General features: G+C 42.7%; 2 protein-coding genes across 5 annotated transcripts in view; one reads left to right on the top strand and one right to left on the bottom strand.

The window, feature by feature from the left end:
• LOC126237246 (lactosylceramide 4-alpha-galactosyltransferase-like) overlaps positions 1–25,860 on the top strand; it is a 111,799-nt gene that overhangs the window by 32,506 nt on the left and 53,433 nt on the right. The window contains exons 1-2 of one of the 3 annotated variants that reach the window (XM_049947157.1): positions 2,854–3,027; positions 10,380–10,651. In XM_049947157.1, the coding sequence (XP_049803114.1) occupies positions 10,424–10,651 (228 nt within the window). In that variant the 5' untranslated portion in view covers positions 2,854–3,027; positions 10,380–10,423. Of the gene's footprint in view, positions 1–2,853; positions 3,028–10,379; positions 10,652–25,860 lie in introns of those variants that run through there. The other 2 variants (XM_049947158.1, XM_049947159.1) reach the window with 2 other exon arrangements.
• Positions 1,278–24,932, bottom strand: LOC126237248 (uncharacterized). 2 transcript variants are annotated; one of them, XM_049947161.1, is made up of 3 exons: positions 24,645–24,932; positions 24,154–24,399; positions 1,278–1,591 (listed from the first exon to the last, which is right to left on the bottom strand). In XM_049947161.1, the coding sequence occupies exons 1-3, from the start codon at positions 24,687–24,689 to the stop codon at positions 1,442–1,444; spliced, it is 441 nt and encodes a 146-aa protein (XP_049803118.1). In that variant the 5' UTR covers positions 24,690–24,932; the 3' UTR covers positions 1,278–1,441. The 2 variants fall into 2 exon arrangements, with proteins under 2 accessions (XP_049803118.1, XP_049803117.1); XM_049947160.1 differs by lacking the exon at positions 24,645–24,932 and having other exon boundaries at positions 24,154–24,631.

Consider the following 25,860-nt stretch of genomic DNA (forward strand, 5'->3'; position numbering starts at 1 on the left):
TGTGGCTTCTCAATAATTATATAACAGAAAAATCATCGCGTTTCAGATTTTTACTTCACATAGCAAATGTGAATACCATGAGCTTTAATTGACGATCGACACTAGTATTACGCAAAACAGGGGTGTAACAGATGAGACTTCTGCAGTTTTGAGTGAAGCCTTATGAGCTCAAAAATTCGGCATCGCGTGCATTCATTACCTTGTCGGTCTTTAGGCAGCGTCAGGGGGCAGCGGGCGGAACAGCTCCATGCACCTCGCCGTCTCAGAAGCAACTCTCTCCTAACTTCTCCTTACTACAATTTACCAAAGTTGGTTTAAAAAAATCTATCTGGCTGTGTTTTCAACTGACCAATCAGGGTCTCAATGTTAACCTTAAGCTCCGCCTACAAAATTCTGTCAATCCAATGAGAAACGTTATACTTTTCGTGGTGGTGCAATGTTTTTAACGTTTGCAACGTAACAGAGACGCGAAAAAGTCTCACGCTAAAACTTGCAGCTGGTGTGGCCCTTTTAGTGTTATCGAAAGATCTATACTGTTCTTCTGGAGGGCTATATCTTTAAACATGGACTGGGGGGGGGGGGGGTGGTTTTGGCGGTCAGCTGGCGATGTGGGTGTCCGTCCCTTATCGTAGTGCCTCCTAGCCTACACGATTTTGCTCTCGGCATCTGTTCTCGTTTCTCCCCTCGGAAGTGCGTCTGTTTCACGGTAGGAAGGTATGACATGCATTTAGGCGTTCTTGTGTTAGTCTGTGGTATTCCATTTGCTCACTCGTTGATCGTATTACTTTGGTTAATTTAAAGTCAGGATTTATTTGGAGCTATGTGACATACTGCCGGATTTGCTATCATGTGAGGGTTTTCATGGAAGGTGTTGGATTTGCCTGACACCTTACTACCCTGACTGCAAATTTGTACATCAGTCACGTGATTCGACCTGCTGTGCTGCCATTCGTGAACAGCTTTCCAGGGGTATTTTCCAACAAGATAACGCCCGCCAATTTACCGCTGTTGTAACACAAATGGCTCTACAGAGTGTCGGCATGTTGTCTTGGGTTGCTCAGTCATCATATCTGTCTCCAAAAGAGCACATACGGCACATCATCGGACGAAATCTCCAGCTTCATCCACAAACAGCATTAACCTCAATGTATTGACTGATCTAGTGCAACCGAAATCCCACGAACTGACATCTGGCGCCTGTAAAACAAAACGCACGCACGTTTGCATGCTTCCATTCAACATTTTAGCAGTTACACCGATCACTAATGTACCAGAAATTCACATTTGCAATGGTTTATTTCGCACTTACATCACCCGGTGATCTTACCATGTTAATCACTTAAATACGTTACCTAGACAAAGGTATTACCACAATTTCATTATCAACGCCATTTCTTGTTATCAGTGTCTTCAAATTGGCAAACAACTGGCTGTCTAGGCGTCACAAAAATCTCAAAAAAATGAGTTCACTCCTGGAATGGAAGTGGAAGCAAATGATAATGGTGTGGCTGATCTTCTTCACAAAATCTCTTGACATACGCGCGATGCTGTACACCGAAGTCGACGAAGATGCTGCCCGAAACACGAACGACTGAAACATAAAAGAAACATTAAAACAAAAATTACCTACAAAGGTTGCCATCTTGTAATGATAGCCATCACCAAATGCGGTAGCTGAAAAATTCGTCCGCATAACGTCGACCTTCTTAGCGATAAAACCGACATAATTTACTAATCCACTCGCTCACAATTTGAACTCGCAGATTATGGAGGAAATCCTGGTGTGACAAGTAACCACACCTATTTTCCTGTTGAAAATGTACAGCGGAATTAGTCTCCTAAGTGACATACAGTTAGTAAAGAACCTATTTGTGGTTAATCTTCAGTACCGCTTTCATCTTAGATGAAGCTGAAGAGGATTTTCACCTTTCCACACCTTGTAACACCATCGTGTCCCAACAAAGGTGGACGCTATTTACATACGAGTATAACATTTACACTGTTATGACGGACAGTCACTAACAAGAGCTGAGCGAAACAAACCGGTTCTAAGAGTAATTCCAGAATGACCAGCGTCCGTGTTGTTCAGCAGGTTTACAAATACTGACCATAAGACTAAGAACGGTTTCAAAAGAACGTTGACATTGTTGTGCTCCGCATAAAACACTTGTCCTCACAACAAAGTTCTGGCATAAGCAACTTGACTCCCACCTTTAATCAGGACAGAACTCGTCGGTATCACAATAAAATTTCTGCTCCTAGCAACTTCCTTTAGCGATATCTTTGGACATGACAATCTCATTTGTTCATTAACTTTTACTAACTCTATCCGAAAGAACAGATTATGTTTTGATTAATTATCAGACATGTGTCAAATCAGAGAATTTTATTAGTGACAGCCATCGTCAGACGATGCGTACCGTCGAGGATCGATGCCGTAAACACCAGAGGCACACTCGACTGATGTATCCGAGCAAGTCGGCGGTCGCTGAACATTGTTTGTCGGAAAATCACGCTATGGAGTATGACCGCACGAGGATTCTGGTACAGACGTCGAGATACTGTGACAGCGTTGTTAGAGAGGCCATCGAAATTCGCACCAATGACGACCTCATAAACCGTGACTGTGGCTATAATCTTGGCAAGGCTTGGGAACCAGCGATTGGGTTAATCAAGAGTAAATCGAGCAAACGTATAGTTGTGACGACCACGGCGGACAGAGCCATCACACCGACGTCATCTCAGACGCCGTCGCAATCTGTTCCACCGCGTGACCGTGGCGCGGGGTGCGGGGCGCGGTTGGCGGAGGAAGCGTGCCGCGGGCGCAGGGTATTTAAATCGGCCGCCGCCGCGACCGAACCCAGTTCCCTCTGAGCAGCCATAGCGTACGGATCTCCGTGCCGGCACGTTTACAGGAGCTCAGTCCGTCAGTTCACCTGATGATGGCGACATGTATGATCGCCGAAATATTGTGCCCGTTGGACACTATAGACCGGCTGCACACCCGTGGATATTTTGACTATTAAGGTAAATACATTGTTTGTTCTTTATCAAAATCTTTCATTTGCTAACTATGCCTATCAGTAGTTAGTGCCTTCAGTAGTTAGAATCCTTTATTCAGCTGGGAGTATTGGCACTCGCTGTATTGCAGTAGCTCGAGTAACGAAGATTTTTGTGAGGTAAGTGATTCATGAAAGGTATAGGTTATTTTTAGTCACGGCCATTCTTTTGTAGGGATTATTGAAAGTCAGATTGCGTTGCGCTAAAATATTGTGTGTCAGTTCAGTGATGATCAGAATAAGTAAAGAGAGAAATGTCTGAGTATGGTCAGTTTTGCTCAGCTGTTTGAAAATCATATAACGTAAGAGGTTTACCAGCATGATAATTCATAAATTTTTCTAAGGGGATGTTTCAGGGTTTTAATCGATAGTAGGTCAGTGGTTATAATGTTCTGGCTGATCAGTGTGTAGTGGGGGTCAGTGAAATGGAATGGAAAGACGGTTAGGATTTCTGGTCAGATAAATGTAGAGAAATATCAACAAAAGCAGCGAATGGCACAACGGGAGTGAAATTTGTTATGAATAGGAAGGTAGGCCGGAGTGTGAGTTACTATGAACAATAGAGTGATAGCGTTGTTCTCTTCGGAATCAACAGCAAACAAGCAGCAACAACAACAATAATTCAAGTTTATATGCCAACATCATACACAAAGACAGAGAGAGAGAGAAAGTACATAAACGTACTGAACGGATAATAGAGTTGTAAAGGTAGAGTACTTGGCTTGGAATGCAGTGGTAGGGGAAGGAGTAGAAGACAGAATTATGAGAGACTATGGAATTCGTTGTGGAAATGAAAGAGTAGGAAGGCTACGTAAGCTTCGTAATAAATAGCAGTTAGTAATAGGAAATATATCGTTCAAATATCACAAGAGTAGGAGGTATACGAATACAGGTGCAGAGGCAAAGGAAGATTCCAGACGGATAACATCATGGTTAGACAGAGATCCTGAAATCTGATACCTCATTCTAAGGTGTACCCATGAGCACATATAAACTTGTGTTATGATTTAGAAGTGACAAGGTGAAGACTGAAGTTTAAGCGTTATAGTGGGGAATAATCAGCGTGGAAAGGAGCATGTTGCTGAAATACTGCAGAAAGATAAGATGCGTTCGAAGGTTTTTTAAGGCTGTAGACAATTCGATAATGAGCACCGAAGCAGGTATTTCACCTGAACAGGCAGTCACTGAAGTGGGACAAATAAATATAGGTGCAATCAAGGTAACTGTGAAGAACCTTTGGGTAACAGTAGAAACACCTTAATTGATCGACGAAAGAAGGCAGTATAAAAGTGTCCAGGAAAAGACAGGACTACAACAATATGTCACTTAGAAATAAGTGAATAGAAAGTGAAGAAATAGCAAGGTGAAATGTCGCCGGAAAATATGAAGGAGTGGAAATGGTTGTCGAGAGGACTGAGTCAGCATATAGAAAGATAAAAGAGAAACCTTCGGTGAAATTAAAAGTAATGGAATCAACATTAAGAGTGTAATGAGAATTCTTCTGATAAGCTCAGAGGAGAGTGTGGGTAGGTGGAACTAGCACATTTAAAGCGTCCCTGGAGATAGGATTTCTCTGATAACATGATAGAATAGAAAATGGGAGCCGATGTGGAAGAAATAGAGGATCCAGTAATACATTTAGAGTTTAACATGGCTTTGGAAAACTTGCAATTAAATAAGACGGAAGGGATGGATAAAACTCCATCTGAATTTCTAAGCTCGTTGGTTGAAGCAACACTCAAATGACTGTACAAATCGGTGCGTAGAATCTGTTCCAGTGCAAATAGAAAGAGCAGATACGACCAACAGTTATCACACTATCGTCTTAACATATCATGCATCAAAGGTGCTGACAAGAATAATATACAGAAGAACAGAAAAGAAGATCGAGGGACTGTTAGGTGATGATCAGTTTGGTTTTAGGAAACGTATAGGTACCAGAGGCGGTTCTCACTTGGTGCTTGATAATGGGAAGAAAAACTTAAGAACGATCAAGACAAGTTCATAGGATTTGTCGTCCTAGAAAAATATTTCTCATTGTAAAATGACAAAAGGTGCTCAAAATTATCGGAAAAACAGCAGTAAGCTGTAGGGAAACGAGGGTAACATGCAATATGTACAAAACCAAGAGGGAACAATAACAGTAGAAGCCCAAGAAGTACTCGTATCGCAAAGGGTGTACAACCCTACTGTTCACTCTATACATCGAAGGAGCAATGACGGAAATAAAACACCTTTGAACAGTGGGATTAAATTCAGGGTGGGAGTATTTCAGTAATAAGATTCGCTAATGACAATGCTGTCCTTAGTCAATGACAAGAAGTATTACGGAACCTGTTAAATGACATGAACAAATTACGGATCTAGAACAAAACGAAGAAAGTCGAAAGTATTGATAATACCACATAAGAGATTCAGCTGCAATTTGGATGAAAATGGCTTGAGACGAAGCTGGGATTTGGGTGTACTTCAATGAGTTTTATGATGTCTTGACCATACTTTTTATTAGTTCCAAAAACATCTTACGCATTTCGACATTCCGTTATTTTTAAAGGCTATAAAATACAACACAAACGTGGTATCAGATGTTGTGAAAATATATTACGGTTCACCACTGATCAGAAACATTGTATGCCGGCCGGTGTGGTCGAGTGGTTCTAGGCGCTTCAGTCTTGAACCGAGTGACCGCTACGGTCGCAGGTTCGAATCCTGCCTCGGACATGGATGTGTGTGATGTCCTTAGGTTAGTTAGGTTTAAGTAGTTCTAAGTTCTAGGCGACTGATGACCTCAGATGTTAAGTCGCATAGTGCTCAGAGCCATTTGAACCATAGTGCTCAGAGCCAGAGACATAGTATAGTGAGTAGAATATGATATTCCAGCTTATCAGTGTTATTTTAGTTATGTAAAATCGTTCATTAGACACATTGTATCTCATAACATTCTCAGTCACGTGACAAGGGCAAACTGCTACCAAGGGACAAATTGGAATCCAAATGAACTAAACCGCTAGGCGGCGCTGGATTCGTGGTACACGTTGCATTTGTTTGTTATCACTGAGTTTTCATCGTTACATCGTACAAAACAGTTTCATCATTAAACAATTCATGGAAAATATCTTTACAATGTTTTATGGAAGATATTTCTTTAAAGAACAAAGTTTAAAAGATCTTTTGAGTAGTGGAAAATAATACGTTGGAAGATTACGCTGAGTGGCGCGAGGGTACGTGAGGCCAAATGTCTATTAAAATACTATATATTATCATACGACAACCACCCCAAATTGCCTTATCGACACTCCTTAACCCCCAAACATCAGTTTACCCAAAGCACAATCCAAAATATAGTCGTGTAAAAACAAATGCAATATTACTGCTAATGGTACAATGGCAACTGTGCTTCGTTGCATAACTTGTTCTCTTTTACTTAAGTTACGTGTCATGTTTTTTTCTCCTGTAATCAAATAAAACACTTATAGAAAAAGATATAATTATTTAACAAAACGCAACTATAACTGAATGAATGACAATTAAAAAAATTAATAGAGATTAGTGGAGGGATGGAAGATAATGCGTTTAGAGATGGCACACTTAAAATAACGTACATAAAATCTTCTGTGCTTCTATGACCATCAAACCGGTTTCTGTGAATAACAGACATTATAAAATGCCATGATCCACTTGAAGAAGGGGCTAGGGGGAGGGGGGGGGGGGAGGGTCAACCCTTCAAATGAGTTGCTATAGAAGGATGTCGAAAATTAGGTGGCCTGATAAGATAAGGAATGAGGAAGTTCTTTGCAGAACATGTGAAAATATAGACAAGATGACGGAACAGGATGGGAGAAGACATAACGGAATAATGTCTGTGGTACCAGACTGAGCTATTAAGGAGAAAAACTACAGGGCCGGCCTGTGTGGCCGAGCGGTTCTAGGCGCTTAAGTCTAGAACCGCGCGACCGCTACGGCCGCAGGTTCGAATCCTGCCTCGGGCATGGATGTGTGTGACGTCCATAGGTTAGTTAGGTTTAAGCAGTTCTACGTTCTACGGGACTGATGACCTCAGATGTTAAGTCCCACAGTGCTCAGAGCCATTTGAACCATTTTGAACGAAAAACTACAGGGAATAACAGAGATTAGAATACATATCACAAATAATTCAGAATGTACGATGAAAGTGCTACATTGAGATGAAGATCTTGGTTTTAGACAGGAACTGGTGCGTGGGGAGAGCGAGGATTAAAAAACAATTCGTGATAAATAGTTAAACCTTTAAATAACAGATTTTGCTGAAAAGTAACTCTACTGCCTTAGCAAAGTATTTCTATTCAATCTAGTGTGAGGATGAGATATATTTTATGAGACCCTGAAACAATGTAAACGACGTACACAGTAACTTGATGCACAATTTCTACTAAATTATGTCACTGGTTTGATCAGGAGGCATCATGTTTCAAGAAAACTGCCACTGGGCACTGAGATGACAAAAGTCATGAGGTACGATATGTACTTATACAGATGGCGATTGTCGCTATGAAAGGGCAGTGCACTAGCGGAGCTGTCATTTGTGCTCAACTGATTCATGTGGAAAGGTTTCAGAAGCGGTTATGGCCGAACAACGGGAATTAACAGACTTTGAATGAGAAATGGTTGTTGGAGCTCTACGCATTGGACATTCCACTTCGGAAATCGTTAGGAAATTCAATATTCTGAGGTCCGCAGTAAGAGTGTGCCGAAATCACCATATTCCAGGCATTTCCTCTCACCACGGACAACGCACTGGCCGACAGCCATCACTTAACGACCGAGAGCAGCGGCGTTTGCATAGAGTTGCAATAGTAAGAGACATGCAAAACTGGATGAAATAATCGCATAATACAATGTTCGGCGAACGACGAACGTTCCGTTAGGACAGTGCGGCGAAATTCGGCGTTCATGGGCTGTGACTGCAGGCGACCGACGCGACTACCTCTGCTAACAGCACGATATCACCCGTAGCGCCTCTGTTAGGCTCGTGACCATTTCGGTTGGTCTCTAGACGACTGGAAACCCGAGCCCTGGCTAGATGAGTCTTGATTTCAGTTGGTATGAGCTGATGGTAGGTTCGAGTGCGACGCACACCCTATTACCTCCTTGACCCAACCTGTAAACAAGTCATTGTTCAAAAACGGCTCTAAGCACTATGGGACTTAACAGCTGAGGTTATCAGTCCCCTAGAGCTACAACTACTTAAACCCAACTAATCTAAGGACATAACACACATCCATGCCCGATCAGGATTCGAACCTGCGATTGAAGCAGCAGCGCCGTTCCGGAATGAAACGCCTAGAACCGCTCGGCCACAGCGCATGGCAAACAAGTCACTGTACAAGCTGGTGGTGGCTCCTCTGGTCCAGCTATAATGTGAATGGTTGGGAATGGTAATGTTCTGCTACTTGGAGACAATTTTCAGGCATTTCACGACGGTATACGGATGACAATGAGCAATGTCACCGGCTAAATTTTCTCGTCATTTGTTTGAAGAACGTTCTGGACAATTGGAGCCAATGATCTGGCCAACCACGTAGCCCGACATGAATCAAAGGATCAAATGGGTCTGAGCACTATGGGACTTAACTTCTGAGGTCATCAGTCCCCTAGAACTTAGAACTACTTAAACCTAACTAACCTAAGGACATCACACACATCCATGCCAGAGGCAGGATTCGAGCCTGTGACCGTAGCGGTCGCGCGGTTCCAGACTGTAGCGCCTAGAACCGCTCGGCCACTCCGGCCGGCCCCGACATGAATCCTATCGAACATACATGAGACATAATCGAGAGGTCAGTTCGTGCACACAACCCTGCACCGTCAACACTTACACAGTTGTACAGAGGTCTATAGAAGCAGAATGGCTCATTATATCTGCAGGGGACACCCAACGACTTGTTGTATCCATGTCGTGTCGAGTTGCTGCAGTACGGCGGAGAAAAGGAGGTCCAACACGATATAAGAAGGTATCCCACGACTTTTGTCACATCAGTGTTGCTGGACTCTTCTATCCCTTCGTGGTGCAACATTTGACTCGTGGTTCATTCATTTGAGGAACGCAATGAAGAAAAATATATTTAATTCTATGGCCTCCAATTTCGGTAACAGCAATGCAAAATACGTTTTTAACACATTGAACTCAATAAGTCAATAATTAAAGTGCGGGTTAAAGTTTAGTGTTTACTCTGTAAGGTTATGTGAAATCAAGCGTCTGGTCTTATTGTTGGTTTCGATTGGTTGCCAGTGTTTAAGGGGGGTAGGACGTCAAACGGGCCGACTTGGAACAGGAGAGGCATCACAGGACATTTTAATTTCCACTGTCTATACTTTTACAAATAAGTTCATAAAACTTTGTCAGCATGACCAGGAAGGATTCATAATTTACACTCACAGTAGTGGAAGTTCGAAAACATAACAAAACAAATTTTTTTACATGTGAAATTTCATCATTTTTTTCACTTACTAATGGCAACATTTGTTGCTATAGGTACACTTTTGTTCATAAGTAAGAGATATTCTTCGATGAATTTTGCACAGCATACAAACCATACTCAAAGGTGTATGAAACTCTAGATTTTACAAATCTATTAAAAACTGTGGTAAAATTTGAGGTAATTAACTAAGAAATTTGTGTTTTTTTTCTAAACATGAAGTTTAAAATGTAACAGCTCATTCCATTATCCATTAATTAAATAAATTCTAGAGTTTCATACACCTGTAAGTATGGTTTGTATGCTGTGCAAAATTCATCGAAGAATCTCTCTAGCTTATGAAGAAAAGTGTACCCATAGCAACAAATGCAGCCGTTAGTAAGTGAAAAAATGATGAAATTTCGCACGTAACAAAATTTATTTTTTTATGTTTTCGAACTTCCACTGCAATGGGTGTGAATCTTGAATCCTTCGTGGTGATGCTGGCAAAGTTTAATGAATTTATTTGTTGAAGTATAGACACTGGAAATTAAAATGTCCTGAGATGCCTCTACTGCTCCAAGTCGGCCCGTTTGACGTCCTACCCTCCTTAAAATTCTCTCACACTCCTATAAGCAGAAATTTTTCGAAGTCTCAGCATCAACGGATTACACACCAGGAGCCGTCACACATACACTAAACTGCTTTTAGGACTCTCTATGATCCATTTCTCTATGGTAATAATGGTTTTGCCAAATTATGCTTTAGACTGCGTACTTGCTGGGCAGAAATATTTTCTAAGGCTGAGTACACACCCATAGTACCCAACTTTCTTAATTACCGCCTCTTACTCCGTAATAAGACTTTCGTATCTCTCTTTCCACAGGTAAGGCTGCCAACCGTACGTGCAGTTAGTTTAACCTCTGCCAAATGAAGAAACTCCAAATTCCACTGCTCGTGCGGCAGTCCGTTTCAAGCACTCTCAAATATCTATATATACGTAGAACGTACATGGCTTTGCTGCTGTGTACTGTGATCTTCATTACTTGGTCGTCTGCTCGTTTCCCCAAGTACACGATGTGGCTAGAAGAGCGTCGCTTCCTACCCGAGCGAGGCGCTGCCAATATATTCTTCATAGAGACAACGTGTGCTATTGAGGTAAGTACCTCCATTTGTAAATGAGGGAAGTTTTTACATCTGTGCTCCTTTACAGATGACCAAATCTGATATTACATTGCCGTTGATAAACATAAGCCATCTACGCTTGTGAGAGGAAATTAAGAAAGACACTCAAATGAAAACCGAACAACCGTGACAATTGGGCCGTGGAATGTTTCCAGTCAAAAGTAATCACCACACGTGTTCAAACATTTGCCACTGGGAGACGAGAAGATCAGTTGCTGTTTCGTAGAAAGAGGGCGGCCACCGGCAGATCCAAAACCGCACGTACTCTCACCCTTCTTCGTCCCACTGCAACTGACTCCCAAGTAAGTTTTTCTTCATGTCGCTGAAGGTGTAAAAATCACACGGTGAACGATGGATGTACGGAGGATGTTGCAGTGTTTCCCAGCTAAACTTCTTAAGCGTATCCTTTCTCCGATTGGCAGTGTTGAGGGCCGGGCGTTATGGTGGAACAGGATGATTCGTCCGACAGCATTCAGACAGCCCGAGGGCATACGCCAAAGCCAACTGTGGAAACAGCCCACATTTCCCCACCAAAGAACTCAAAATCTTTTTAAACATGTTCCGGTAAGGTCACGATAACCTTCTTCTTCGACTGCAAGGGCCCTCTACTTGTCGAGACCCTCGAGAGTGCACCAAAATTCATGCGCAGCACCATGGGGACTTGCAGAAAATGCGACGCGCCTTAAAGTCAAAACGCAGGGGAAGCATCCTGTTCCACGATAACGCCTCCCCCCTCCCTCCCATCGCCAATCGGACCAGGCTACGCTTCAGTGACTTGGTTACCAAACATTGCAACATCCTCCGTACAGGCTGGATCATTAACCATGTGATTTTCACAGCTTTGGCGACCTGAAGAAAGATGTGCGTGGACGACGGCTTCAGTCAGATGAGTAAGTGCAAGAACTGGTGCGATGTGGACTCGATAGCAGCCAACCGTGTCCTACAAAACAGAAGTTGGTCGTCTCGTCTCCCAGTGGGATAAATTCTTAACATGTGTGGCGAATATTTTGAATGGAACCGTTCCGTGGTCCCATTGCGGGTATTCAGTTTTCATTTGACTGCCCCTTATACTTTGGTAACATTGTCACCCAAGCTGTCAGTCCAATCACATTCGACTGTAACGGAAATTCAGATTTTGGCATTATTGTAGACGATACAAGTATAGGAATAAATCATAATAGTTCTCTTAATATTATGACACAACATCAAACATTTTAAAATATTAACATTTGTTCTCGAGGACTCTACCTGGTTTCATTTCACTGAGTTGCCTGAAGGCGGGAAAAAGCTCAAGTTTCATATAAATACATAGCTATATTCTAGACAAGCTGATTGCCATTAAGCTTCGATAACATTCAATAAAGACACATTGTTGTTTCCCCCTTGAGAACAGATGTTTTAACTCTTACCTACTGACACAAGGAAATAAAACAGTTAAAAGAGAATACAACGTTAAATATTTGGGACCACGAATAGAACATCTCAATTCAGAAAAGCAGTTTTGTATCAGAAGAAACCTAGTAGCGTAGTCGCCGTAATGTAGTGGTTATGATACTAGTTTGTTTTATGGTGGGCCATGAGTTCAACACTCACCTGAACTGAAACATTTTAATTTCTATCTTCGGTTCGAGTACATTCTAGAAGTATCCAAAAAATGGCAAGAATCATTGTACTGGAATGTTTTGTAGCTGTATATACACCGTATGTGTTCTGGCCGGAGGCCGTTCTTTCCACGCTCTTGTATGTACAAGTGCTGAATAAACCTTCGTTAAGTCAAGTTAGTGTTCGTCATTCATCTGCCTACACCTTCCTCTACGTGACATTATTCTGGTGGAGGCTCTGGGTATTGGAACTTGTGATACCGCACATTATCGACGACACAGTGGCTCCCATCATGCCACGACAGAGCCGCCGTTTACGTGGCGAGAAACACGAGTTCGAGCCATATTCAACAAATCGCTATCTATCGCAGGCAGAAGAAGAAGAGGACGTCACGATGACAGCAACTGAGCAACTGTGTCCCACTACATGAGACATACTTTCGGGTTCTCTGGTGACGATGGCTAAGATCCGAACAATTGGCTGAAGGTATATAAGTGTGTAGCCAGATTTAACAAATGGGATGAGACCGTATGTTTAGCTAACGTATTTTTCTGGAGAGCACTGCCAAGCAATGGTATGAGAACACGAGGAGAAGCTCGCAAGCTGGGAAGTATTCCAGGCGGAACTGCACAAGTATTTCGGCGACACAATACGACAGAAGAGCAAGGCTGAAGATAAATTGAAGTGCAGGGCACAGCGTCCAGGAGAAACGACAGCATCCTACATTCAAGACGTCTTGGAGCTGTGTAAAATAGTGGATCCTCGATTGAAGGAGGAAGATAAGGTAGCCCATCTCAGGAAGGGTGTTGCTGAAGACATGTATCAAGCCCTACTACTGAAGGAGGTTTCGACAGCAGACGACTTCATAAAATGGTGCCAATATATCGAGACAATGCATCAAAAAAGAATTACACCCAAGAAGTTTGAACAGCTTCCAAACGCCGTATCTATGTCTGTGATGGAGGAAGAAGCTGATTTTACAAGTGTTCTTCGTCAGATAGTGAGAGAGGAAGTTCAGAAGGCACTTGGATTGCACGGCGAGCAAAAAACCGAGACGCTTCAAGAGGTCATAAGGGAGGAAGTGGAACAGACATTGAACCCAATCTCTCGTCCTTCATTTCCCTTTAAAACGGTAAAAAAGTTGAGGCCCAGGAGAAGTTCCTTTCCTACAAGGAAGACTGATGTCTGGAGGACCCAAGATAACATACCAGTATGTTTCCACTGCGTACGGCCTTGACATGTGGTGCGCTATTGTCGAGAAAGGCGGCTGATATTTGGTGACGCCAGAATACAGCAGACCTATCTTAGCCGACGCCAACTCCGGGACGACGAAGACGAACACGAAGATGTGGGTGCAGGACGACGTAGGTCACCATCGCTGAAAGCTATCCGCTGGAGAGGACGCTCCCCAATCGCCGTTTAGAAGCTCCAGCCGATCACCTAACCACCGCAACCTGGTAAACGAAAGAGTGCGACCTTCTTTGGCGGTAAGGCTGCCGAAGAGAAAAATGAGGAAACTACGTCGATATCCTCATGGATGGATGGCCGACGAGCCCATGCTCTTGTGGACTCTGAAGCGTCATATTCAGTCATTTCGGAGAGGTACCGTCGGCAGTTGCAGAAAAGCGTATTCATCGACAGCAAAACATCTCTGCTGGAGATGGCTGATGGAAAATACAGATGTCATTCGTGTAAGTGGCCATACACAGCCCTTACAATTCATCGTCTTACAAGAGTGTAGTCATGACGTCATTCTCGGATGGGACTTTCTGAAAGCTTCTCAAGCAATTATAGATTGTGGTCGCTCGAAGATGCTAGACGCGATACTGTGAACAGGAAGATGCGCATCCGAGTGTGTGGAGACTATGTGTGCTGGATGAAGTGATCATTCCTGCAGTCAGCGCTAGAAAGGTAGTGATGTGTCATGCCATGCTATAACCCATGGATCTTGTAGTGGAACGTAACGGAAGCATACCACTGAAGAATAAATTGGTCATCCAAGCTTTTGTCGCCTCGTTTAAGAACGGATTCGGTGAATTGTGGACCGTTAACTGTCGCCGAGAACCGCAGATCCAAGACGCATGTGCGTAGCAAACGCTGAGTCGTTAATTGCAGAACAGCGAGCGTCATAGAAACCTCCGATGCCGAGCCTGTGGGCGAAATTAGGGCTACCACTACGAGACAAGATCTTCTAGCTCGACTATCACTAAGGAACAACAGAAGAAGCTACTTGCCATTCTTCAAGAGTTCTCTGAATGCTTCAATCCACAGGTGAAGAGCAAATTAGACAAATCGATGGTGAAGCATTAGCATTGAAGATTATCAACCAATAAGCCAGAGAGCTTGTCCACTAAATCCACAAAATTAAAGGCCCATATAATTAACATCGATATGCAGCAGGATTTTGGAACACATATTGGGGCCGGCCGGAGTGGCCAAGCGGTCCTAGGCGCTACAGTCTGGAACCGCGAAACCGGTATGGTCGCAGGTTCGAATCCGGCCTCGGGCATGGATGTGTGTGATGTCCTTAGGTTAGTTAGGTTTAAGTAGTTATAAGTTCTAGGGGACTGATGACCTCAGGATTCGAACCCGCGACCGTAGCAGTCGCGCGGTTCCAGACTGTAGCGCCTAGAACCGCGTGGCCACTCCATACGGAGAAATGATCACCATAATAAAATAAGGAAAATCAGAGCTGGGACCGAAATATAGAGGTATTCGTTTATTTATTTATTTATTTTGCGCGTGTACGAGTTTGAATAATAGAGAATTATTGTAAAGGTGGTTCGATGAACCCTCTGCCAGGCACTTAAATGTGATTTGCGGAGCAATCATGTAGCTGTAGATGAATGTTCGACGTGAAATACCCACAAAAATAAATTACAACTCTTCTCCGAAGCCACAGGAAAATAAATTACTCACTAGTGTCATTCTTTTTGCTTGTTAGAAACGATCTGTGACTTCGTGTTGTGTAAGGTGCAAAATCACATGACAAAATGCTCTAAACTTTACGCTAAATCATGGATGTGGGATTTACTCTAAAGAAAATCGTTCTTCAGAAATCGAGCTCTGACAACTGAGGAAAAAACTGCGTAGCAAAAAAAATGGTTCAAATGGCTCTGAGCACTATGGGACTCAACATCTTAGGTCATAAGTCCCCTAGAACTTAGAACTACTTAAACCTAACTAACCTAAGGACATCACACACACCCATGCCCGAGGCAGGATTCGAACCTGCGACCGTAGCAGTCCCGCGGTTCCGGACTGCAACGCCAGAACCGCTAGACCACCGCGGCCGGCCTGCGTAGCATAGGAAGACTCTAACAATAAAAAAATTCTCTCATTACAAAGAAACTACAAACATACTTTTCCAATTCCTCCTTCTCAATCAGTATTAAGAACAAGAAAGTATTATAAATGACATTTTATCTCCATAATAAAGCATTCCAGACAGTTCCTCCCAGATTCACAAATGACAGATCTCTTTCTCTGAAAAACTCAACTATTCAACTGTTCGCTAGTGAGCCTCAAGTAAGCTTCTAAAAGGCTGCCAGGTAGCGTCACCTTACAGGATCTCTATTAGGGGGACGGGCGAGAAATGGACAAAGAAAATGCCTACGTTCCGCTCCTGTTTCTGATTGGCTCGTGAAATCGTGTAGTCGATCAGCTGTTCAAATCTATTGGTTGGGGCCCGAAATCCTTCTGATAGTCGTTGGATTGCTAAAGAGTGTTAATTACTGACTTTCGGGGCGTGGAAGATTAGCCTACTCTCGTAGCTCAACTTGAGGCTGATGATGCTTATTTAAACCGGTTTTTTATATACAGCAGCGCAGAGAATTAATTCTGGACCGACAACCAATGATTCAAATTACACCCTCGGAACAACACGAGGAGCGATTTGTCTTTTCTCTAACGCCGCTCATCGCCAGTAAATTGTAGATCCACACCGCGGCCGTTAGAGCGACTTCGCACTACAACACGAAAACACTGAGCCAAGGACGAAAGAAACGCTTCACTGTAGGCAACATCACGTCCTCTACAACTCATATCTAATTCCGCGCGTCGTGTCTTCCATCCACTTCCCACAGGAGCCCACACCCTTCGGTCGATATCCATGCCCATACCGTTACCGACTCCCTGCCACTTCTCCGGCAACTCTAAATATATTTTGGATTATACCTAGCACCTTTTGGCCGGTAAATGGTTGATGCCGTAGAGAATACTTTTTCGTCCATGAAAATCACTCGCCTCCAAAACTGGAGAGGTTTCTCGACATTTTCAGCAGCAAAAGCAAGGCTGTGGGAAACAATCAATGTCTCTTTCACAGCAGCGCTTCTTGCTCTCAGTCCACCTTCCCTTAGACGACGAGTGACATTTTTACTGATAACATTGAGACCCAAAGTCAACTGAATTTGTCGTGCGTTGACGAATGGGTAGTTCTCACTGAAACGGCGTATCTCCCGATCCTGAACTGCCGTTGTTTTGCGGCGACGGCCATGAGGCCTTCCATTCAGCTTACCACCCTCTTCCTTTCGTCTAATCCACTTGGCCACCGTAGACTTGCGAAGACCCATAGTTCTTGCTATATAACCATTTGATAATCCCTCTGCATAGAGTGCTATTATAACGCCCTTTCCGGCCTCAGTCAGATTGGCCATTTAACGTTGACTGAATGATTCGTCGCGGTTAATACCTACCGCTAAAACAGCGTTAGTTGGAAACAGACTGCCTCCTCCACAACTGCAACCACAATGCAATGGCCCAGTATGTGTAACACGAAAATCGATGGCATAAACGAGAGATTGCAAGCCCGTACCCGTGTCATTACATAGTGGAGCAACTCAAAATCCGTAATTTTTCTCAGAAGGGACTGGTCCGCTCTTGTCACGTCCTATCCTGTCAAATATTACAAAAATGAATTGTTTACGTTTTTCATAGACGGCAGGCCTAACGCAAGAAACATTTCTGAAATATCTGAGGCAACCTGAAGAACACTCCGTGAATTTTAGCTGTAGAAAGCTCCCTTATAAGAAGGAAAACGTGTTTATCCTCGCTCGCCGTGTTTCCAAGTGACGCAGTTTACTCTGAGGCATATATAGTTCTCGCCGGGCGTAAGAAGCGACTCGACTAACGAGGGGAACTCGCCAGGTGCCATACGCCGACTGTCCGGAAACTGTGCTCAGTGAAAGAGAGGACAAAATAAGAGAACATGTGTTTCGGCTTATTAGGTTCGAATCCTGCCTCGGGCATGGATGTGTGTGATGTCCTTAGGTTAGTTTAAGTAGTTCTAAGTTCTAGGGGACTGATGACCTAAGATGTTAAGTCCCATAGTGCTCAGACCCATTTGATCCTTTGATTCATGTCGGGCTACGTGGTTGGCCAGATCATTGGCTCGAATTGTCCAGAATGTTCTTCAAACAAATGACGAGAAAATTTAGCCCGGTGACATTGCTCATTGTCATCCATATACCGTCGTGAAATGCCTGAAAATTGTCTCCAAGTAGCAGAACATTACCATTCCCAACTTTTTTTTTTATTTTTATTTTTATTTTTTTTTTTTTTGCGCCCGAGAATGCAATTGAAGCGGTGGCTCAGAGCCTACCGTCGTTTCTTCTAACTTTGATTCCCGAGTTCGAGACCATATTTTTTTTATTATTATTATTTCCTCCCTCTGTATCAGAATTATCTACGAATGTCTTTTCCAATTTATGTTGAACTAATGTTGTCGTTATTGGTAAATTAACTTTCTGTGTAATTAATGAATAAAAAATTACAATAAACAAATAGAAAATAATGTGAAATATTTTTGAACCTCCTTACAACCTGTAAGGCTGCAAAGACATTCACAAATATTTTACATCATGTTCTCATTCGTTTATTTTTTTAACTTCTTTCATTACCCAGTAAATTAATTGACGAATAACGACAACATTGTTTCAACATAAACTGGAATAAACATTCGTAGATAATTCAGAGAGTGAGGGGGCAAAAAAGGAACAACCGGGTTTCGAACTCGCAGCGCAAAGTTCTGAAGTCGTGACGGTAGCCGCTGAGCCACCGCTTCAATTGAATCCTCACACGCTAAAAGGTATCTATACTATAGCAGCAGCGCATTGAAAACTTTGACCGTCGTTTTCTCAGAAGCGGTTGAGAGTATGCAGGTAAGCCGAGACACGTGTTCGCTTATTTTGTCCCCTCTTTCACCGAGAGAAGTTTCAGACAGATCGGGGTATGACACTTGGCGGGTCCTCTCGTAAGTGGCGTGCGTTGCGATTCAGTAGACAGAATGCGTCACTTTCCTCGGCTACTTATTGACATGTTTGGGAACTTTCGTTCTTGTAGTGGCAGTTTGTATTATGAAAGCTGGTTTTCCTGATAACGATATATTAATGGACTTTGCTCCTAATTTACGATACTGTGTAGCAGACCTACTGCAACGACTTGAACCGGAAATGTTTTTTTATTTGGATAGTCCGCTTCTTAGTTGTCGTATTTCGCTATAATATTTTCCTTTGTTTTAAAACGGCAAGTTTACATATCCACTGCAACTTAGTAACAATTTAATACTTTGCAACAGTTACGTGTGGTGACTGGAATTCGTCAGTAGGAAAAGGGAGAGAAGGAAACATAGTAGGCGAATATAGATTGGGGGCAAGGAATGAAAGAGGAAGCCGCCTTGTAGAATTGTGCACAGAGATTAACTTAATCATAGCTAACACTTGGTTCAAGAATCATTAAAGAAGGTTGTATACCTGGAAGAATCCTGGAGATACTAAAAGGTATCAGATAGATTATATAATGGTAAGACAGAGATTTAGGAACCAGGTTTTAAATTGTAAGACATTTCCAGGGGCAGATGTGGATTCTGACCACAATCTATTGGTTATGAACTGCAGATTGAAACTGAAGAAACTGCAAAAAGGTGGGAACTTAAGGAGATGGGACCTTGATAAACTGAAAGAACCAGAGGTTGTAGAGAGTTTCAGGGAGAGCATAAGGGAACAATTGACAGGAATGGGAGAAAGAAATACAGTAGAAGAATAATGGGTAGCTCCGAGGGATGAAGTAGTGAAGGCAGCAGAGGATCAAGTAGGTAAAAAGACGAGGGCTAGTAGAAATCCTTGGGTAACAGAAGAAATATTGAATTTAATTGATGAAAGGAGAAAACATAAAAATGCAGTAAATGAAGCAGGCAAAATGGAATACATACGTCCCAAAAATGAGATTGACAGGAAGTGCAAAATGGCCAAGCAGGGATGGCTAGAGGACAAATGTAAGGATATAGAGGCTTGTCTCACTAGGGGTAAGATAGATACTGCCTACAGGAAAATTAAAGAGACCTTTGGAGAGAAGAGAACCACTTGTATGAATATCAAGAGCTCAGATGGCAACCCAGTTCTAAGCAAAGAGGGGAAGGCAGAAAGGTGGAAGGGGTATATAGAGGGTTTATACAAGGGCGATGTACTTGAGGACAGTATTATGGAAATGGAAGAGGATGTAGATGAAGACGAAATGGCAGATAAGATACTGCGTGAAGAGTTTGACAGAGCACTGAAAGACCTGAGTCGAAACAAGGCCCCGGGAGTAGACAACATTCCATTAGAACTACTGATGGCCTTGGGACAGCCAGTCATCACAAAACTCCGCCATCTGGTGAGCAAGATGTATGAGACAGGCGAAATACCCTCAGACTTCAAGAAGAATATAATAATTCCAATCCCAAAGAAAGCAGGTGTTGACAGATGTGAAAATTACCGAACTATCAGTTTAATAAGTCACAGCTGAAAAATACTAACGCGAATTCTTTACAGAGGAATGGAAAAACTGGTAGAAGCGGACCTCGGGGAAGATCAGTTTGGATTCCGTAGAAATGTTGGAACACGTGAGGCAATGCTAACCTTAAGACTTATCTTAGAAGAAAGATTAAGAAAAGGCAAACCTACATTTCTAGCATTTGTAGACTTAGAGAAAGCTTTTGACAATGTTAATTGGAATACTCTCTTTCAAATTCTGAAGGTGGCAGGGGTAAAATACAGAGAGCGAAAGGCTATTTACAATTTGTACCGAAACCAAATGGCAGTTATAAGAGTCGAGGGGCATGAAAGGGAAGCAGTGGTTGGGAAAAGAGTGAGACAGGGTTGTAGCCTCTCCCCGATGTTATTCAATCTGTATATTGAGCAAGCAGTAAAGGAAACAAAAGAAAAATTCGCAATAGGTATTAAAATTCGTGGAGAAGAAGTAATAACTCTGAGGTTCGCCGATGACATTGTAATTCTGTCAGAGACAGCAAAGGACTTGGAATAGCAGTTGAACGGAATGGACAGTGTCTTGAAAGGAGGATATAAGATGAACATCAACAAAAGCAAAACGAGGATAATGGAATGTAGTCAAATTAAATCGGTTGATGCTGAGGGAATTAGATTAGGAAATGAGACACTTAAAGTAGTAAAGGAGTTTTGCTATTTAGGGAGTAAAATAACTGATGATGGTCGAAGTAGAGAGGATATAAAATGTAGACTGGCAATGGCAAGGAAAGCGTTTCTGAAGAAGAGAAATTTGTTAACGTCGGGTATAGATTTAAGTGTCAGGAAGTCGTTTCTGAAGGTATTTGTATGGAGTGTAGCCATGTATGGAAGTGAAACATGGACGATAACTAGTTTCGACAAGAAGAGAACAGAAGCTTTCGAAATGTGGTTCTACAGAAATGCTGAAGATAAGGTGGGTAGATCACATAACTAATGAGGAGGTATTGAATATTATTGGGGAGAAGAGAAGTTTGTGGCACAACTTGACTAGAAGAAGGGATCGGTTGGTAGGACATGTTTTGAGGCATCAAGGGATCACAAATTTAGCATTGGAAGGCAGCGTGGAGGGTAAAAATCGTAGAGGGAGACCAAGAGATGAATACACTAAGGAGATTCAGAAGGATGTAGGTTGCAGTAGGTACTGGGAGATGAAGAAGCTTGCACAGGATAGAGTAGCATGGAGAGCTGCATCAAACCAGTCTCAGGACTGAAGACCACAACAACAACAACGTGTGGTGTACGAGGAGTGTACTCTGTTGAATGAGGAATACATTAAACACGAACGCTGGGTCCAGTAACTATAATAACTTTCGGTTACATGACAAAACTACTTTTTCCGCTTTTGTCAATAACTGAATTGACCTACGTGTGGCACTGAATGATTTTTAACTGAATTTCGTTATGAATCTTCACGCATTGCTAAATTTGCACACTTTCATTGAAAGTCTGCAACGGCAATTCAATATGACTGGTCTGAACGCTGACACAGACTGTTTCGCGGCCGAATGCACATAATATTTTGCTAATTTGTAACGATCTGGAGAACTTTGTCTTACTAAAACAGTTATGTTATCTCGATAAGGTTAAATTCATTTTTATTAGAACAGTTCATACTAATTAGCACTTCTTCTTTCATTTATATCTCACATCTGCGTGTTGTGTTTAACACACTCATCAGCACTAATTTAGTCTTACTCATGACTGGAAACAGTCTGACAAAGTTCGCATAATTTGTCAATTTCACACCTCTGCATCGTATGTTGGTAGCACTTCGTCGCCTTGCCTGTTATGCTGTGTAGCAGACTTTAAAACTGTGCGGATCAGCGTAACGAAAAGGTGAGGGGTCTCGCTCGTTGTGTCCACGACTGTACGTAAGCAACCTGTCCGGTCACCTGCATCCATTCATGTCTGTTGTGCACTCGACGGACTTGGACAATTCCAGTAGGACCATGCGACACCCCTAATGTCCAGAATTGCAACAGAGTGGCTCTAGGAACACTCTTCTGTGTTTAAACACTTCCGCTGGCCACCGAACTCCCCAGACATGAACGTTATTGAGATGCCTTGTAACGTGTTATTCAGAAGAGATCTCCAGCCACTCGTACTCTTACGGAGTTATGGATATCCCTGACATGGTGTGAGTTCCCTCCAGCACTACTTCTGATATTAGTCGAGTCTATGACATATCGTGTTTCGGCACTTTTGCGTGCTCGCGAGAGCCCTACACGATGTTAGCCACTTTCTTTGGCTCTTAGGTGTAATATCATCTGAATTAAGAGCATGTATGTAATAGTTAAAAAAGTGTTTGTTTGGGTGTATTAAAAAAGCGAATGTGTCAAGATGTTACGATTTAAATGTCTTTGAAACTGCCCAATACGTCGAAAATACGCTACAGTCTGGAACCGAGCGACCGCTACGGTCGCAGGTTCGAATCCTGCCTCGGGCATGGATGTGTGTGATGTCCTTAGGTTAGTTAGGTTTAATTAGTTCTAAGTTCTAGGCGACTGATGACCTCAGAAGGTAAGTCGCATAGTGCTCACAGCCATTTGAATACGTCGAAAAGCTAGTTCCCTTCTTTTTCCTTCCCAAATCTGCCCAGGAAATATTTCGTACAATGATAGGAGCATTGTTTATTCTGGTATACATTAACTCCATGCCATGAAACACTATTACCAGTAACAATTTTCGATTTTTCAATTCCTTGCTTCGAGCAAGCAGTTGATCATAGAAAAATGAACAAGAACCTCCTTGTATCAGATATAATGTACAGGGTGATTATAATTAAAGCTAAACTTTCAAACCGCCTTAGAAATAACACCACTGGTCAGAATGACGTCAAATTGCAACGAAATATTATCAGAGAAGGGCGAAACGTATGGCAGAAGAAAAATAAATAGTTACAAAATGTAGCAACAGATGGTGCTGTAAGCATCATAATTTAATAGTGGTCGCCTACAAATGACAAATGAATCATACAACAATGTCTAAGGTGTACGTTTGATGTTAACCAAACTGTAGTATTGAATGTGCATGGATCTACAGGTGTGATACTGTTATTTACGTAAGCCCATCCACCACGGCAAGGTCATACCATAGCGGATGGTAAAAATCGGTTTTTAAAGGTCCTGAGGCCAAAAACTGCATAAAAAGCATCACTCACATAGGTTTGTAATTGTCCTGAGGCCAAAAACCGCATAAAAAGCCCAATCACAACAGTTTTTAATTGTCATGAGGCCAAAAAAATCGCATAAAAAGCATCAATCAAAATCGAATCGGATTATTAGTATGCGTGTGACGGGAAAAATGTTTAATGTGCTGTCCACCGTTTTCTGCAACAAGCTGAAATCGAGAAATAGCACGTTCCACAACTGATAGAAGTGTTTCCGGGTCATGTTCAGAATGTGTTGCGCAATGCGTGCCTTCAGTGCAGCTAAGTTTGCGATCAAACACTGTACCAAACATCCACCAGCTAGCCCCACAGCCAGAAGTCACACGGATTACATCAGGTGGTCAGGACGGCCAGGCTGTTGGGAAATAGTGATTGATAGTTCTAGCATTTCCGAAATGGCACTTCAGCAGCTGCTTAACTGGATTTACAATGTGCAGAGGTGCGCCATCTTAAGTAAAAATTATCCCATCCACACGTCCACGCTGTTGGAGAGCTGGAATGACGTGGTTGCGCAAAGGACACTCATAGCGCTTATCAGTGACGGTACAGGAAGAGGAGCGGAAGCAACTGTCTTTTCGAACAAAATATGGCCCTATGATAAACGATACTATAAACCCGCGCCACACAGTGGCCTTTCCAGGATGAAGTGGTACTGGCTGATTTGCGTGCGGATTTTCCGTTGCCCATATTCGACAATTCTGTGTATTGACATATCATGTCAGATGGAAGAGGGGTTCGTGTGTCCACAGAATCTTCAAAGGCCAATCATTGTCCATTTCCATGCCAGCAAGAAATTCTAAAGCAAAGGTCCCTCTTGCTGGCAGGGCAACAGGAAGCAACTCGGGCACATGGTTAATTTTCTATGGATAGCAAAGAAGCATGTTTCGTAGGATTTTACTCACCGTGCTCGCGGATATGTCCAATGTTCGGGCAGTTCTCCGTGCACTACACGTTTGCACACCACCACTCGTCTGCTCCTGCATTGCTGTGTCCACTGCTTCCACTAACGTAGAATCAATTCGTTTCCTCCCTCTACCAGGTTGCACACCAAAAGAACCCGTCTTTTCGAATTTCCGAATCATTTTCTCCAGACCCACGGCAGTCATCGGACCAACACCTTTTTCCACACCCTTCAGAGTCCGGAACATCTGCAGAGTGACGGGTGCACAGTTGTCATTCTTGTAATACAGCTTTACAAGCAGAGCGCGATCCAGCATTCAGATAATCATGGCGAACGTCGCAGAAGCGAAAGGAGAAAAAGCCATGTACCAGGCGTGTTTATACCAACTTCAATGGGTTTGTGCGCATGACAGGTGTTTTCACTTACATATTCTGATACATACAGCGCCACCTATTGATCAATTTTCACACTATTTTTTATCATCTCACATACCTTTTCTCCCTTCTCCGATAACACTCCGCTGCAATTTGACGCCATTCTGACCAGTGGTGTTATTTCTACAGCGTTTTGAAAGTTTAATTTTAATTATAATCACCCAGTACTTCAGTTTTGCACTGGGACACGTTATCACTAGAAGCCGCGGTTTACATGTTATTAAAGGGAAACGTAAAGAAGAGAACTTAAAACGCATCGCCACCCAACTGCCTGTTAGGGTGTTGTTCGTGGCACTGTCCCCTATCGCTAAAGAAAAATTTACGACTGTAGAGCTTATTTTTCCTATTCGCCCTTTGCTGACTTTGTTGACTGGGCTAATAGGATAAGCGGCACAGATGAGTCTGTAGAAAGAAGAATTAATAAGTCTAGTTGATAGGGACGGAGGTCACAAGCTCAGTTCGGTGTGGAATCCCGTGATAGCGACTAATCAGCGATAACCCGGCCAGGGTATGACGTCAAACGAGTTGGCCCATGACTGTCCTCCAACGCGTTCTGCTAGTCCCCCCAAAGTACTCCGTCGTCCGTTGTTAGGGAGAGTGGGCGGTCGTCTTTCTCGTAGAAATGAGAGGACTGACGTAATGTCTGGCCGCTTCACCAAAGGATGATGTGTTCGGGAATTTTAGTGTTACCACACCGCCGGAAACCCGAGAGTTTTTTACTTTTCGACAATTTGCGTTCCACGCAGTAGCCTAGAGCACAGTAGCCTAGAGTTTTATACCTGCACGGTATATTGTCGTAGATATATTGTTCTCTTATTGGCATGTATCTATTCAGAATTCCGTGTATGGCATATCCAAGCTTGCAGTGACTCATTCCATGGCCGAGTCTTCGTGCTTCCGATGGTTCCAGGGAAAGTGAGAAAATAAATGTCTTGCAACACATAAAGCTAGAAAAAATAAGATGACCACTGAGATGTTAGCCAGGTGGCAGCGCCGAAAGGAAAAAAAAGTCTTCAACCATTTTCCACATTTTAGCAGTATATTTTTGTTCTGTCGAACGAATCCATAGTGGGTTAGTGTGGCACAGGGAAGCAGTCGAAGATGTGGAAGATGTATATTTTATGGATAAAACTCCATCGACTGTATATCGATGTTTCAGCGTTTTAAGGCCGATATGTATTTCGGAGCGAAAGCTTCATCGTTGCGATTTCTAAGATTTAAATCAGTGTTTCCGTCATAGCCTGATGAACGAATCGGACACTATAGTAACGATA

This window comes from Schistocerca nitens, chromosome 2 (assembly GCF_023898315.1).
Source record: "Schistocerca nitens isolate TAMUIC-IGC-003100 chromosome 2, iqSchNite1.1, whole genome shotgun sequence".
In the NCBI taxonomy this organism is placed as follows: domain Eukaryota; kingdom Metazoa; phylum Arthropoda; class Insecta; order Orthoptera; family Acrididae; genus Schistocerca; species Schistocerca nitens.